The 13,842-nt window shown below is 39.0% G+C and overlaps 1 protein-coding gene across 1 annotated transcript; it reads left to right on the top strand.

Moving 5' to 3' along the window:
• The first annotated feature begins 3,090 nt into the window (after window positions 1-3,090).
• pctp (phosphatidylcholine transfer protein) lies at window positions 3,091-11,468 on the top strand. The gene is made up of 6 exons (XM_053637843.1): window positions 3,091-3,856; window positions 4,567-4,684; window positions 6,882-6,961; window positions 7,066-7,237; window positions 8,521-8,588; window positions 8,667-11,468. The coding sequence occupies exons 1-6, from the start codon at window positions 3,728-3,730 to the stop codon at window positions 8,742-8,744; spliced, it is 645 nt and encodes a 214-aa protein (XP_053493818.1). The 5' UTR covers window positions 3,091-3,727; the 3' UTR covers window positions 8,745-11,468.
• The last annotated feature ends 2,374 nt before the right edge of the window (window positions 11,469-13,842 follow it).

Here is a 13,842-nt window from a genome sequence, read left to right as displayed (position 1 = left end):
CTTGTCAATACAGACTTTTTGTCCAGAAAAATCCTCGGTGTCATTGCGATTATTTTGCTGCTCCGGATGGATCGAGTCGGAGCTTCCCCGATCCCGAGCATGATCGGGGAAGCTCCGAGCTGTCGGAGGCGGGATACCCACAACAGCCAATGAGAGCGGGCAAGCGTCACCAACCGGGTGTTGTGTGATTTATAGCGGAAACATGGCAGCCACAAACATGCCACGAAAGTGGAGTATGGTTCCACAACAGAGACAACCGAAGAATTTTTTAATAGTGTGTTGAGCCTAGGACGCTGCTCTCTCTGGTTCTTGCGAGAGAGAGAGAGAGTGAGAGAGAGAGAGAGAAAGAGAGAGAAAGAAAGAAAGAAAGAGAGAGGGAGAGTGTGTGTTAAATAACTTTCTGCTGTGTGAATGAGGCGGTTGATATGCGGCTAATAAACAAAATTACATGTGAGTGATATTGTCTTCTGAAGTCACGTTTGATAAAACGCAAGTTTCTGTGAAATCGTTACTATCGACAGGTGTGTGGTCTCGCGGTCTGGCCGAATCGTCTAGTTCCTGATTATGATATATATTAAAAATCGGTTAAAACTCTCTTTATGTCTGTGGTCTCCCACGGTTTTAAAATCGGTTAAGATAAAAACAAATCGTCTAGTATGTCCCTGGAATTAGCTTTTGCTCGCTAGGTTAGCTTTCGTTTGCTTGTTTGCTTTCGCTCACTGCAAAGCTTTCATTTATTTTTCATTTTGTGGATCTTAGGATTGCTAGGGTGCTTTTGTTTTTTAGCTAGCTTTAACATACCAGTTAACTTTCACTCGTCATCATAGCTTTTCTCTTGCTAGTTAGCGTTCACACAGGTTTTCTTTTTCGTTTTTGCTACTTAGCTTTCACACACCAATTAATCTTGTCTCGACAGCTTAGCTAGTTAGAGTTCACTTTACAGTTAACTTCTTGTCAGATTAGCTTTCCTCACCCTAGTTTAACTTTCACTAACTAGTTTTTTTTTTTTTTGCTAGTTAGCTTTCAAGAACCACTTAACTTCCTCTCATCAGCTTTGCTTTGCTATCGCTAGGGTTTTTTTTTTTTTTTTTTTTTTTGCTAGTTAGCTTTCACTTTACAGATAACTTTCTCTGTTTAATTCCACTTCTCTTTAAGTGTGTGCATGTTTCATAAAACACCACCAACTCTTAGCAAAACATGTGTGTGTGTGTGTGTGTTTCATTAGTGAAACCTGAGCAGGCCGTGCTGCTTTTCTGCCCTTCTCTCTCAGGACGTAACCTGATGCTGTGTGTGTGTGTGTGTGTGTGTGTGTGTGTGTGTGTATGTGTGTGTTGTCTGCACCCTTCCTTCCTGTTGGAGATCCCGTTTACCAAAAAGAGATGTGTCCGTGCTTTCCAATATGTGAAGAGGGAACACCGGCTTCTCCAGGCATGCAGCAAGGGGCCCACACTACCCAAAATGCACTGCAGACCATCTGTGGCTGTCTATAAGCAATAATTTTAGTTTAGTACATCTCAGCACATGGAGAAGATATAGTGCACTATGCATTTTATAGAACCCATTATTTAAAGTGGCCCTGAAATGAAAATTTGGGCTTTTTGTTCTTGTATCTTTGTGTTGTAGACACTGACTTATATGACAGTATACCTAGAAAAAAAAATGTTTTGGAGATATTCCTATTATAATTTTATAGTTTGTCACATGCAGGACAATTACTGTATGAGATCCAAGTCTAAGTCCATATCTAGATTTCTGTAAAGCTACGTTGTGACAATGTCCATTGTTAAAAGTGCTGTATAAATGAAATCGAATTGAATTGAATTTAATAGTATTAGTCAAGTATTTGCCCAATGAAATACTCTCTGGAACATATGTCCCGCCCTCAGAGGCAGGTCTTGCTCACTATCAATAAACATGGTTCGTCAGTGTGTCTTTTGTCTGCGTGTCTTCCCATACACTGTTCCCTTTTTCAACCATCTCTTAGTGGAGAACAAACGGTTGGAGTTTATTCAGTGGGAATGGAGGATGGAGTTTGTGTGAGGAGTGTTTTACCAACATTGGGCTGTTCAATGCCAGAATGTCCCTAGCTCAGACTGTCGGCTCTTTTCTTCATCAATGAGAAGAAGAAACCTTTATTTTTCACATATACATTACAGCACAGTAAAATTCTTTTCTTTGCATATCCCAGCTTGTTCAGAAGTTGGGTCAGAGCGCAGGGTCAGCCATGATACGCTGGCCCTGGAGCAAAGAGGGTTAAAGGTCTTGCTCAAGGGCCCAACAGTGGCAACTTGGCAGTGCTGGGGCTTGAAGCTCCAAGTGTTTTATCAACATGTGGCTGTTCAATGCCAGAATGTCGCTACCTCAGACTCCATCGTTATACACTGTCGGCACTTCTACCTCAGTAACAACCCTATGACTCTTGTGCCTGCTGACGCTGTACTGCAGCCCAAACTCCAAAAACACAAAGCATCTCATCTCATCAACCCACCCCAGGTGAAAAAAAAACCCACTCTAAACTTCTTTCTTCTTGTTCGCTAAGATACTCTCAGGATTGTTTGGATTCAGTGGGGTCAGGTGTATCTCGAACACTATTATGATATTCTGCAATAAATAATTCAATAAAGAAATAAAGGATCTGGCTTGTGCCAAAGCACTGACACGAAAACAGCAGCCAAAACACAAAGTCTGGGTTTATCATTGGGTTGAAAGATCACGTTTACTGGCTGTAGACACACTCCCTTCCTTTGTCTCTTAAATTATCTGAACCTCCAACCCCTCCTCACACATACACACAATGAGAGTACCCTTCTGAAGAAAATTATATAAATATGTAGAACCTCTTCTTCTTCTTCTCGCCACCCCAAAAGCTCCACATTTCCTACACACATGTGTCATGTTGTTTAAACCTGCTCTCAAACCTAGCTAGATTAGCATGTATGGCAAACCTGAGCTAATTAGGTGTAGGTATCAACAAAGGGCGTAAAAATTCTCCTTTGCAAAATCCACAAAGCCATTAAATCAACACAGTATCACCATTCTCTTAAAAAGTCTTACACTATTGTTTGTAAAAAAACAAAAAAAAGGGAAACTTGTCGTAGTGGTGGATGTGAATTATTCAGCGACTGTCGCTTGCATTATAGATCTTAGAGCACATAGAACTGTGCTTGTCTCAACACCAATCTACAAATGCCAGATCTGCTCAGACATTCAGTCGCAATTTTTTTTTGCCAATATACAAATATGTACAAATTATTATTATGCAAAAATATATATATATATATTTCTACCATCATTTTCTTAAGAACTTTAAACAAATATATTAATTCATGTAGTTTATTATGATTTTTTTTAGTAATTTAGTAAAATAGTAATTTAGTAAAATAGTAATTTACACCCCAGGACTGTATTATTATGTTTGTTTTTGGACTGTAATTATTTGAACTGTGCCTTTACGAATTTGTGAGCTTATATTTATTTATTTATTTGTTTGTTTGTTTATTTATTTGAACAGTGCTATGTTGTAAACTTGGTGATATAATTGGCAGTTTATTATATATTTTTTTGTTTCCGTTATTTATTAATTTTTTTTTTTTTTTTTTTTTTAATGCAACAGTACGTAATAATCATAATGAAACCAAACGATTTGGAACCGCCCCTTACGTGATGACGCAATGACGTCGCGCCAGGTGCTTGGCATGTGTTCCGGAAGTGTTGGTGGTTTGAAAACATGGCTCTGCAGTTCACCGACGCGGATTTTCAGGAGGCCTGGAAGGAGCTTGACGATCCCCAGTTAAAGGGGGAATGGGAGCTTTTCACAGAGACCACCGGCGTGAAAATTTACCGGCTTTACGACAAGGTAAAACCGCGCAGTTTGGGACAGAATTTATGTTCAAATTCGCTTTAAATACATCAGTGCGAAGCAGCAGCTGGCGAGTCGAGTGAGTTTTGTGAACCAGCTGGACTGGAATACCAGACTGTCAGGCTGAGGACGGGATTCATGAGCGTTTAGTCACATTTCACCATTCAGGCTCAGTAACTGACTCATGCTGCTCGGAAACATTTATCCTCGTGACGCTGAAGAGTTGCAGAAGATCTCCAGTAAACAGTGGGATCTTTGGGATAATATTTACACCATATATAACATATAGTGCAGTAGATGGTGTATACAATCCAGAACGGGTTTCATTTGAATTTTAATGCTGTACAGAATGCACTTCTCAAGCAGGAACCTAAATGTCACATGTTTCCTCACTGGCTGTATAAAGTGGTGTGTAAAGGATTGGGAAATCATTTTAGTGTTTTAGGAGTGCACCTATGTAGGGGTAAGGAATCTGAATGTCACATGACTCCTAGTGTAGTTATATTATAGTATCGTATCGAATGTTGAGAACTGAACGATCAAAAGCTCAGTGAAGAACCTTACTTTCAAAGATGTAGTTCACTGAGTAGGTATAGAGGTCATTATTGTAGACCCTCTGTAGTGCACTCGTATAGGGAGGCACGTGTTGTACACTACCTAGGGTGTAGGGGTCGTAATGTTTTTACTCTCCCATGCTGAGTTTACAGGAAACAGGCCTTTATGAGTATAAAGTGATCGGCACGCTGTCCAGTTGTTCTCCAGAGGACTGTGCAGATGTTTACATGGATCTGGCCTACAGGAAGCAGTGGGACTCTTACGTCAAAGGTAACGTCAGAGCAGGTGATGTTGATCATATGAGATGGGTGCTGTCGGAGGGTGAAGCAGGGTGATCTTTACACGACTTATAAAATCCCAACACATAATATCAGCTGTTAAAGAATTTCTTGACTTTCTTGAAGTTGAATATCTATCTATCTATCCATTCATTAAAATCTATTTTCTTTTTTTCTTTTTTCATATCCCTTTTTTATGTGTTGTCAACGTCTTTAAAGGTTTTCATGCAAACACACAAGTTAATGAAAATTCTTAAAATCGTAAAATTGAACAGGAGTGACTGTGACCCCATTTTAGATGTAGTGGTGGTGTGAAAAAGTGGACGTGAATTTTTCCTCTGAGCTCTGCCTCTGTCTGTCGTCCAATCACATCACTGACCCGCATTTAAATCTCTGAACATTCTGCAGTGAGATTAGAAGGGATAAGGTTAAAAAAAAAAAAAAAAAAAAAAAGGAAATCAGGGATAAAGTCCTGTACTTTATTTGCCGGATTAACAGTGATCCGCTGTAAATAAAATTCCAGAACATTCCGTCACTGTGCTACATGGGCTGAGTGTGACGGGCTGAGTGTGACGGGCTGAGTGATGGGTTGAATGATTACCAGTCCTGAATTCAACATTCCGTCATTTTGAAAACGACTCTTAGCTCACACTTGTTTTTCCCCAGCATCACACGAACACACACATGAACACACACGAACACCCACACCCTAAACCGGAGACACCACATAACTCACTCACAGCTCAACAGGCAGGGCTCAAGGTGCTGTCAGTGCGAAATATGAAACATTCTTGAGAAGTAGATGTGAGATTCAGAGTTTATTGATAGTTGTTACAGCTCTTGGAAAACAGCTGTTTAGGTATCTTGTGATTGTTGTTTTTACTGACCGGATGTATAGTATAGTAATAATAAAGTATAGTATAGTATTAAAAAAGTATAGTATAGTTGAGAGCTAAATGGTAATAGGCTCTTTATTAGATATATAGTACAGTATAATTGAGATCTAAATAGCAATAAGCTCCATATTAGATTCATAGTATAGTATATTATAGTAAATTGATTATATATTATTTTATTATTATTATATTAGATTATAGCCACATTCTTAACGCTGCATTTTGAAAATGAATTTGATTTCCTTCTTTTTTTTGTCTTGTAGCCTCTTTCTGGAAAATTCTCAAACCGTTGCACAGGTAAAGGGGCGTGACATGTGTTAGCATGTTAGCGACGTGTTTGGTGGTGTGTAGCCGTGTGTGTAATAACTCTAACTTACTGCGATATAAATAAGATGCAGTCACAGAATAGAGCTATGTAACAGAACATAATTAAATGAGGTTCATTTTTATTAATTTTTCAGTGTTTTATTGCAGGTAAACAGAGACCCAGCTGGGGTACTGATGGTCCTGGGTTTGAGTTAGTAACTTTATTGTGCTGTACCACACTGATTGTTACTACTTATTCAGGACGGAGCCCTGAGTCTGTTAATATGTGATAGAGGACAGTGCTGGGTTTTTTCTTCTTTTCTACATTAATCTCTATAATTGATTTTGATGTTTGGGATAATTTAATGGCTGTTTGTTGTGCATCTTGTGTATTTTTGTATAAACAAGTGTGTGTCATCTCTTTAACGTAAATTTCAGTGCCGAATTTTTTTCTCCCTCTTAGTTTGCAAGACGAGACAAAGAACAGGGCGCGGATTTCCTGTAAATGCAAACAAGCTGACTGAATCTGTGTGTGTGTGTGTGTGTGTGTGTTTATTATACACTGAACAGCAGTATGTGGTCTGTGTATAAAACTGCACACATGTCATAACATTCACTCTCGTGTGATTTACATCATGAAACAATCAAACTATAACACAGCGCCCATGTGGAGCGCATTTCCTCTCTGATTATCTCCAGCTGTGTGTGTGTACGTGTCTGTCCCAACACTTTAACCCCTCTAAAGTCCAGCTGAAGTCATAATCAACCTTTTCTAGGCGGTGATGTTCATGAGACTTCATCAATGTGGATTTTTTCCTTTACTCATTAACTAACTATAAAAACATGTTAGAAAGTACACGTATTTCTGCATTATTAATTATCTGTGGCCTGTAGAATGGAAACAACTGTGCTTTGTTGCAAAAGGCAGCTGATTGAAGAGTGTGTGTGTGTGTGTGTGTGTGTGTGTGTGTGTGTGTTCCCACGCAGAGCTCCATGAGAAAGACTATGGTGGACAGAAGGCCATTTACTGGGAGGTGAAATATCCATTTCCCCTGTCCAACAGAGATGTATCCTCAACACAACCCTCATTACTTGCATCACTGACTCTACGATGTGTGTGTGTGTGTGTGTGTGTGGAGCTTTACTCCTCCTTAACCGTGTTCCCCCTCAGTATGTGTACATCCGGGAGCGCAGGGACCTGCAGGTGAATGGAAGGAAGATCTGGGTGGTGCTGGCAAGGAGCTCGGACGTGTCTCAGTGCCCTGAGAGGTCGGGCGTGATCAGGGTGAAGGACTACAAGCAGACCGTCGCCATGGAGACTGATGGAGCCCAGGGAACGAAAGGTCCACACACACACACACACGCACATCTGAGGTTGTTCTTCACTTCTGCTCTATGATGATCATGTGACCTTAAAAAAAAACCCTCGTAAGTGACATGAATCTTGCGGTTTATTCCTTAGCTACAGTTTTCTAGATTTGAAGGCGAACATCTTTTCTTATGTGGTAACCATAGCGACAGTAATGGTAGGTAGTAAGTGGTAGTAAGTAAAAGGTTAATGCTAAACTTTGAACCCCTTGGCATGTGAAATAGCAACATACAAAACAAATACAGACACACAGAAATACCACCGCGTGAAGGAGACGTTTATTTTACGTGTATGGAAGGAGTCTCCAGTGTCAGCGCTTTGTAACAGGCAGAGGTAAAGCTGTAACTTTAAGGTTTCCCACATGTTCAGGGCGGAGGAGTTTACCCTTTTTGCAGTTTCTCAGTAACATGACGAGCTGCGTTTTCTTTTTTGTTTGGTGAGGAGACGACGATGTTTATAGCTGTAAGTGAGAACACTTGGAACTGATGAAAATTATCAACTCGTTGTGTGTGTGAAGGGAGTTCATTCTGCTTACGGTGTTGAAGATAAACGATGCCATTTATCTTCCTAAGTAATGATGTACTGCTTCTATAGACAGTCCCACCAGGATTTCTCGATGAGAAATGAACGCAAAATCAAGCGAACCCCACAATACTCAGAGGAGCTTGCGATTTTTCAAAATTACCACGGATTTTCCAAGACGCATCATGTGACATCATCACGACGCACATTCAGCCGACGCCGTCTTTGATTCACGTGCGTCGAAAGGGAGTACAGCTAAAAGCTCTCGTTTACCAACAAACATCGCTGTGAAAGACCGCGCAGAACAATTTCCTGCGATTTCGCCAGTTCAAGTAGTTTGCCGCAATAAATGCACAAAAAACACGTCGCAGCAAAATCGAGCATTTTTGGCTGCAACAATCACACAAAAAAAAAACCTCGCGAAATCCCGTTCGTATCGATTAGAGGACGGCAGCGACGTGGACACGACAATTTAGCCTTTGCAAAATGTGCAAAAGTTATCAAAACGAAACAAAACAAATACATATTTAACATCTAATTAGAAAGTGGATGCGGGTGTATAACCCAGTAGGAGGCGATCATGAAGAAGTTATGACATTTTCACCATGCACAAGATGATGCACAATATAGATGACCGTTAAAGCTGGCGTGTGTCCGTAGTTTCTCATCAGAGAAATCGGAGTGCTATTTGTAAGATTGCGATAGTTCTAGTTTTAATATTTTTCTTTCTTTCAGTCTTCATGAACTACTTTGACAATCCTGGAGGTAACATCCCAACGTGGCTCATCAACTGGGCGGCGAAGGTGAGCAGGTTGAGGATGGAAATAAATAGAAGAAAACTTGGATTGAGGTTGATGTTCATGTTTTTTTATTGGGTGCAGAGTGGAGTTCCAGGCTTTCTGAAGGACATGCAGGATGCCTGCAGTAAATATGCTAACTACTGCAAGAACAGGAAGTGAAGTGCACTTTGACCTGCCTTTTTCTCTTTCTTCATCTGTCCGCTCGTCTCTTGTCTGTCTTCATCGTTCATACTGCTGTCTCTCGCTTGTCCTAGCCATGAAGAATGTCTGAGTTAATAGTTATGTTTATAAGGACTTTAAACAATGACGAGCTGTACTGTGGTTCTAGCCCGCTGTTTTACTAGGGTGCAAACACTAGTTTGATATTTTCGCTAAAACACTAGATAATCCTCCAATGAATTCGGCGCAGTTTTGTCCAAGACGCTTGTATTTCTGCTCATAACCACACAAGAGACCCAAAGCGTTCCATCATAGCGTTGGCGTGAACATCTCCCTACACTCCCTTCTCCAGTGTCCTCCAGTGATCCTCCCTACGCTCTCAAAATCCTGGATTTCAAATAAGTTATCTTCCCATTCAAATAGGCTACGCTCATAAACTCCGCTGTAAAAATGTTTTTATGACCTTGTGATGTTAAGACATTCCTTATTGACTTTTTGTCCATTTAGAGTGGCATCCCATGGCACACATTCCTATTCAAATGTGCTGTTAAAAAAAAAAACAAACAAACAAAAAAAACAGTACTCATCTATAAATACAGAATAAGAACCACACACACACACAAAAGTAGCTGCAGCATGGATTGGAGAAGGAAGAGGGTCGTGGCAGTTATTAATTTTTCACTTGTGTCACCCATAAAACTATATGCAGGGAGTACAATACTAATAGAGAACGAAAAGAATAAAGAAAAGTTTTCTTTTGCCTGATTGGTCACTGAATGGGAGAAGGATTGTGACAGATGCTGCTTACTTCGGTTTCCGTGGCTAGGTTTGGTTTTGCCGTAGCTGTCCTTACAGTTCTCGTTGTTTAAAGTCATTATTATTACACGCAGTTACATGCATCTGAAATGTTCTCCGTACTTTATGGGCTGCAAAACACTTCTTTTTTCACTTTTGCAGCAAAGAAATGTCATTTGGGCTTTTATTAGTAATAACATTTTAATAAATACCAGGAAAATACAGCTTTATATATATATATATATATATATATATATATATATAATATTTGTTGTTCCACTAACAATGAAAATTCTTCAGCAGTGCCAGAGATTATTAGCATCATCATGGTGATAAACAAACCCTACTTTATAAAGTGATGGATGAGATTTCAAAGTTAGCGCTCCGGTCCACAATGGGCCATTAATTTCTATTTAAATAAAGAAAAACAGAAAAGCTTGTGTCCCAAACACAATGCTGTACTTTGTCCGAATGGTACACAACTGACCAGGATCAGCACCGGTGCCTTTTTGAAATTTAAAAATAATTAAAAAAAAAAAACCTGATCCTGCAGCTATCAAATTCTCCTAATAATATAAGCAAAATCATTTACACAAAATGTAGCTGCAGTGTAGTGGATCATTCTCATTCATAACACATTACACGCTCAGTGTGATCATGGCAGCTGTTTCATGCGTCACTTGTAGTAATGAATGCATGTAGATCTGCTGCCCCTGCTGGCTGCATGTGGTATTGCTTAATGATTGATGATGATCGTGGGGCTGAAATCTTTTTTGCTGTTCTACACTCCATGCTTTATGTTTTTTTGTTGTTGTTGTTTTTTTTCTAACCCTAACCCATCATTTTATTGAAGATAGCTAGAGAGGAATATAAGAATGTGTGCACTTTATATAGGAGACATGAGCCTGGCGATGGCTTACTGCTTTTCCACATACTGAAGAGCGATATATATGAGAGAAATTTTATGCTGTGCACTGAAGAATATTTAAACTGTTACACAGAGTAGATTTAAAAATCAATAAATTAATCGCTGGTTTAAGGCTAATCGCAGTAAGATAAATCATTTTCTTTCTGTGAGATGAATTTAGGTTTTGTTTAAAATAACAGTTCAGAGAAAATAAATGTAGTTTATCATGTTTAGCGTTTTTAATGTTAGGGTTAACTTTTTCAATTTTGCACTGGATCTTTGAGGCTAGTGTAACTAGAGCACTTAATTCATCATACTGAAGCAAACAAATCAGTAGTTACCCATATGTAAAAGCGATATATTTCAGAATATGTCATTTATGTATGTAAATATTTCTGAAACCCACCTTACTTCAAAGTAGAACCGTTTTTTTTAGGGTACCAAGAACCTTGAATGATTTAAAGAAACCTTGAAGAACCTATTTTTCTAAGATTGTACTGGTTTATTTCACTATGCATTTATTTAACACAAAGGATAACATATCACAATATAAATAATGCATTTGTTGGTTATGATGATGAATATGATGAATCTATTTACCTCATTGTAAAATACGTCAAGATACATGACTTATTATAGGTGCAGTAAAAGATAAGCGCGCTACACAAAGTTTCCAGACAAACACTAGGTTTCGGACAAGACGTCCTTCAATAGCTGCACAAAGAAAGATCTTCTAATCTTTAAAATAAGTTTTTTCTATAAAAAAAGGGGGTCAATTTAAAATATTTTCATATCCTAAAAATATATTTTGAAATACATGTGCTTTATATGGGTAAGTTTGATCAGAATGTGGTTCTGCTGTTCTTTTCTTTCTCTTTGCTGTGTTATTTATTTCATTATATTTTAAAAATAGTTTTTCCCATGCATAACTACCTCTTGTAATGTGTGTATATTTTAATCAGTTGTAGTGTGGTGTTTGATTTTCTGGTCTGTTTGTCTCGGAATGCAATAAAATTATTACATAAAAAAACAAACAGCCAATACTATCTTTTTTTTTTGGTTATGACTGATCATAGAAGACTTTCATCAGATCTAAGCCAATCTAAATAAAATTATATGTGAAAATGTTAATGTATAAAATGCCATATGCCATAATTTTGAAATGATTAATGCCGTATTATACAGAAAATATGCAGTTATATGTACATATTTGTTCTTCAGTGATGGATATAAAGTGAGAGAGAGCCATCTGGTGGTAACAAGATAAAAATGTCCTGCTGCTGAAGCTCAATAGTGTGTGTGTGTGTGTGTGTGTGTGTGTGTGAGAGAGAGAGAGTTATATAGCACCAAGTCAGGTAAGTGAATTTCTTTTGCCTGTGGAATAAAACTGGTCTCTGTGGAGCCCCATAAAAAAAAGAAATATATATATTTAATTTAGATACAGAGGCCACACCTCCTTCACTGGGACTGCCACACAGAGGCCACACCTCCTTCACACCTCCTTCACTGGGACTGACAGGTACAGATACCACACCCCCTCCCTTGGACTGACAAATAAAAAGGGCCATGACAAACATGTAGAGACATTCATAGCTGTAACGCCTGCTTTCAAAAGTGGCAGTTTTTTTCTTTTTACTTTGTTTCTTTGTCAAATTTTGAAAATAAATTAAACACCAGGACGTATCTCTGCAGGTGAAAATCCTGTCTTGGTCCTTAATAGCTGTTCTGTCAATCAAATAATTTTTAATCATTTCCTACACTGAAATTTAAAGTTCATTCAAAAAATATTGCTGTCTTGGGTGAAGCTGTGTGCGTGTGTGCGCGTGTGTGTGTGTGCGCGTGTGTGTGTGTGTGTCTGATGATGAAAATCAGATCTATTTTTGCGCCTAATTTGATCCTTCGTGAGGCTCCAGTCCCACTAAACTCCAGACCTCCATCAGTGCAAGACAAATATATTTCTTGGCCACGGAGGTTCCCTGTGATTGGTAATACACAAGGCCAATTAGCGTAAGAAAGTGATCTAGCCGAGTCTAAACTGCCTGCTCGGATTTCCCAGGTGCCGCTCTGTCTGCCAGTGGGAACAGAATAGACCCTCTGCTTGGAAAGCTGCCTGTGCGCTTTGTGATTCTTCATAGATTACAATTACAGATATGAGCCTCCAGGCTGAATAGGCTATTATACAGGGGTTGCTTAGCAGTACAATGCTGTATGCTTGGAGATTGGCTTGATGGAGGGCATTAAATCCAAATATACATGCCGAACCATGCTCACCTCATACTGGCTTACTTTCCATCTCTACGTTGTCTTCTATAAAGACCCCAAGCCTGGCATTATACAGTTATTTTCCAAGTACATACTTTGTATTGGTGAAACTAATGCAGTTTGGTTCATCCTTGCAAAACCATCTGTGCTAACCAGTTTAATGACAGAAGGTATATATATATATATATATATATATATATATATATATATATATATATATATATATATATATTTTTCAGAGTATGGTGGCCGCAATGGCTGGTATGAGGCATATGTCTTTTGCCTTGGCTGGGTCCGGTCCCTGTGACTTAACCTTAGGGTTAAAAATGTTCATGATAAGGCCATCATCAGTTTCTCACAGCATATAGCTTGTTAGCAGGCATTTTGAAGAAAAGCATGTCTGCTGATAGGAGAACTTAATTCACAGAATACTTTTTCCAGAATGTGTAACAACATCTAGAATAATGAAGAATTTAGCATTGGGATTTAGGGTCTGATTTTGAGAAAGCAGAGCTTACTGATGACCTTTTCCACCTCAGGTTCCACAGAGGCTGGCATGATCTGAAAAGGGTTTGCTGGACATCCTCACACTTCCAACCGTTATATGATATCTATAGGCCATGGATCCATGGGGGCCACTTTGTATTTTCATCTGTTGAATATCTTTTTCCAGTTTTTTTTTCCTTTATGGTGAGTGACTGCCATCTTTGAGCACAAATGGCTGGACTTATTTGAAAACCAGGTGAAGCTTCTGGAACTGAACACGTGAAGCAAAATGGCCAAATATAATGTGATCTGAGAGTGGCTGGACATCATGGTGAAACTGGGTCTATATTCATGACCCCAACAGTCTTGATGATCTTTTGAGTACAAAGCCAAGTGTCATAGTGCTGGAATTGTCGGTCTGAACAGCTGGGTCAATATATTGCTGCTTCACCATCTACTGTTAGTCAATATGGGTAGCAGTCAATTCTTGGTTTTCCAAGTTGTTTGCAAAATAGTGCAGACTTACCGAACTTTGTAGTTTCAATTTTGTTAATTCTGTGAAAGAACCTTCCTCCGGCAGTCCTGCACACTTCTAAACCATCTCTGGCTTTGATCCAAGCTGTGCTGGGAAAGATCCTGGATCCTGGA

The sequence above is a fragment of the Ictalurus furcatus genome, chromosome 12 (genome assembly GCF_023375685.1).
Source record: "Ictalurus furcatus strain D&B chromosome 12, Billie_1.0, whole genome shotgun sequence".
NCBI classification, from domain to species: Eukaryota; Metazoa; Chordata; class Actinopteri; order Siluriformes; family Ictaluridae; genus Ictalurus; species Ictalurus furcatus.
The sequence above is the reverse complement of the archived record's forward strand: the minus strand, read 5'-3'. Positions and strand labels throughout refer to the sequence as shown.

What these genes read in the sequence shown, in the direction of transcription:
- pctp (XM_053637843.1), top strand. Translation starts at nt 3,728, where the DNA reads ATGGCTCTGCAGTTCACCGACGCGGATTTTCAGGAGGCCTGGAAGGAG. An exon ending in TTTACCGGCTTTACGACAAG is followed by an intron (nt 3,857 to 4,566) that starts GTAAAACCGCGC and finishes CTGAGTTTACAG; the next exon opens with GAAACAGGCCTTTATGAGTA. An exon ending in TTCCCCTGTCCAACAGAGAT is followed by an intron (nt 6,962 to 7,065) that starts GTATCCTCAACA and finishes GTTCCCCCTCAG; the next exon opens with TATGTGTACATCCGGGAGCG.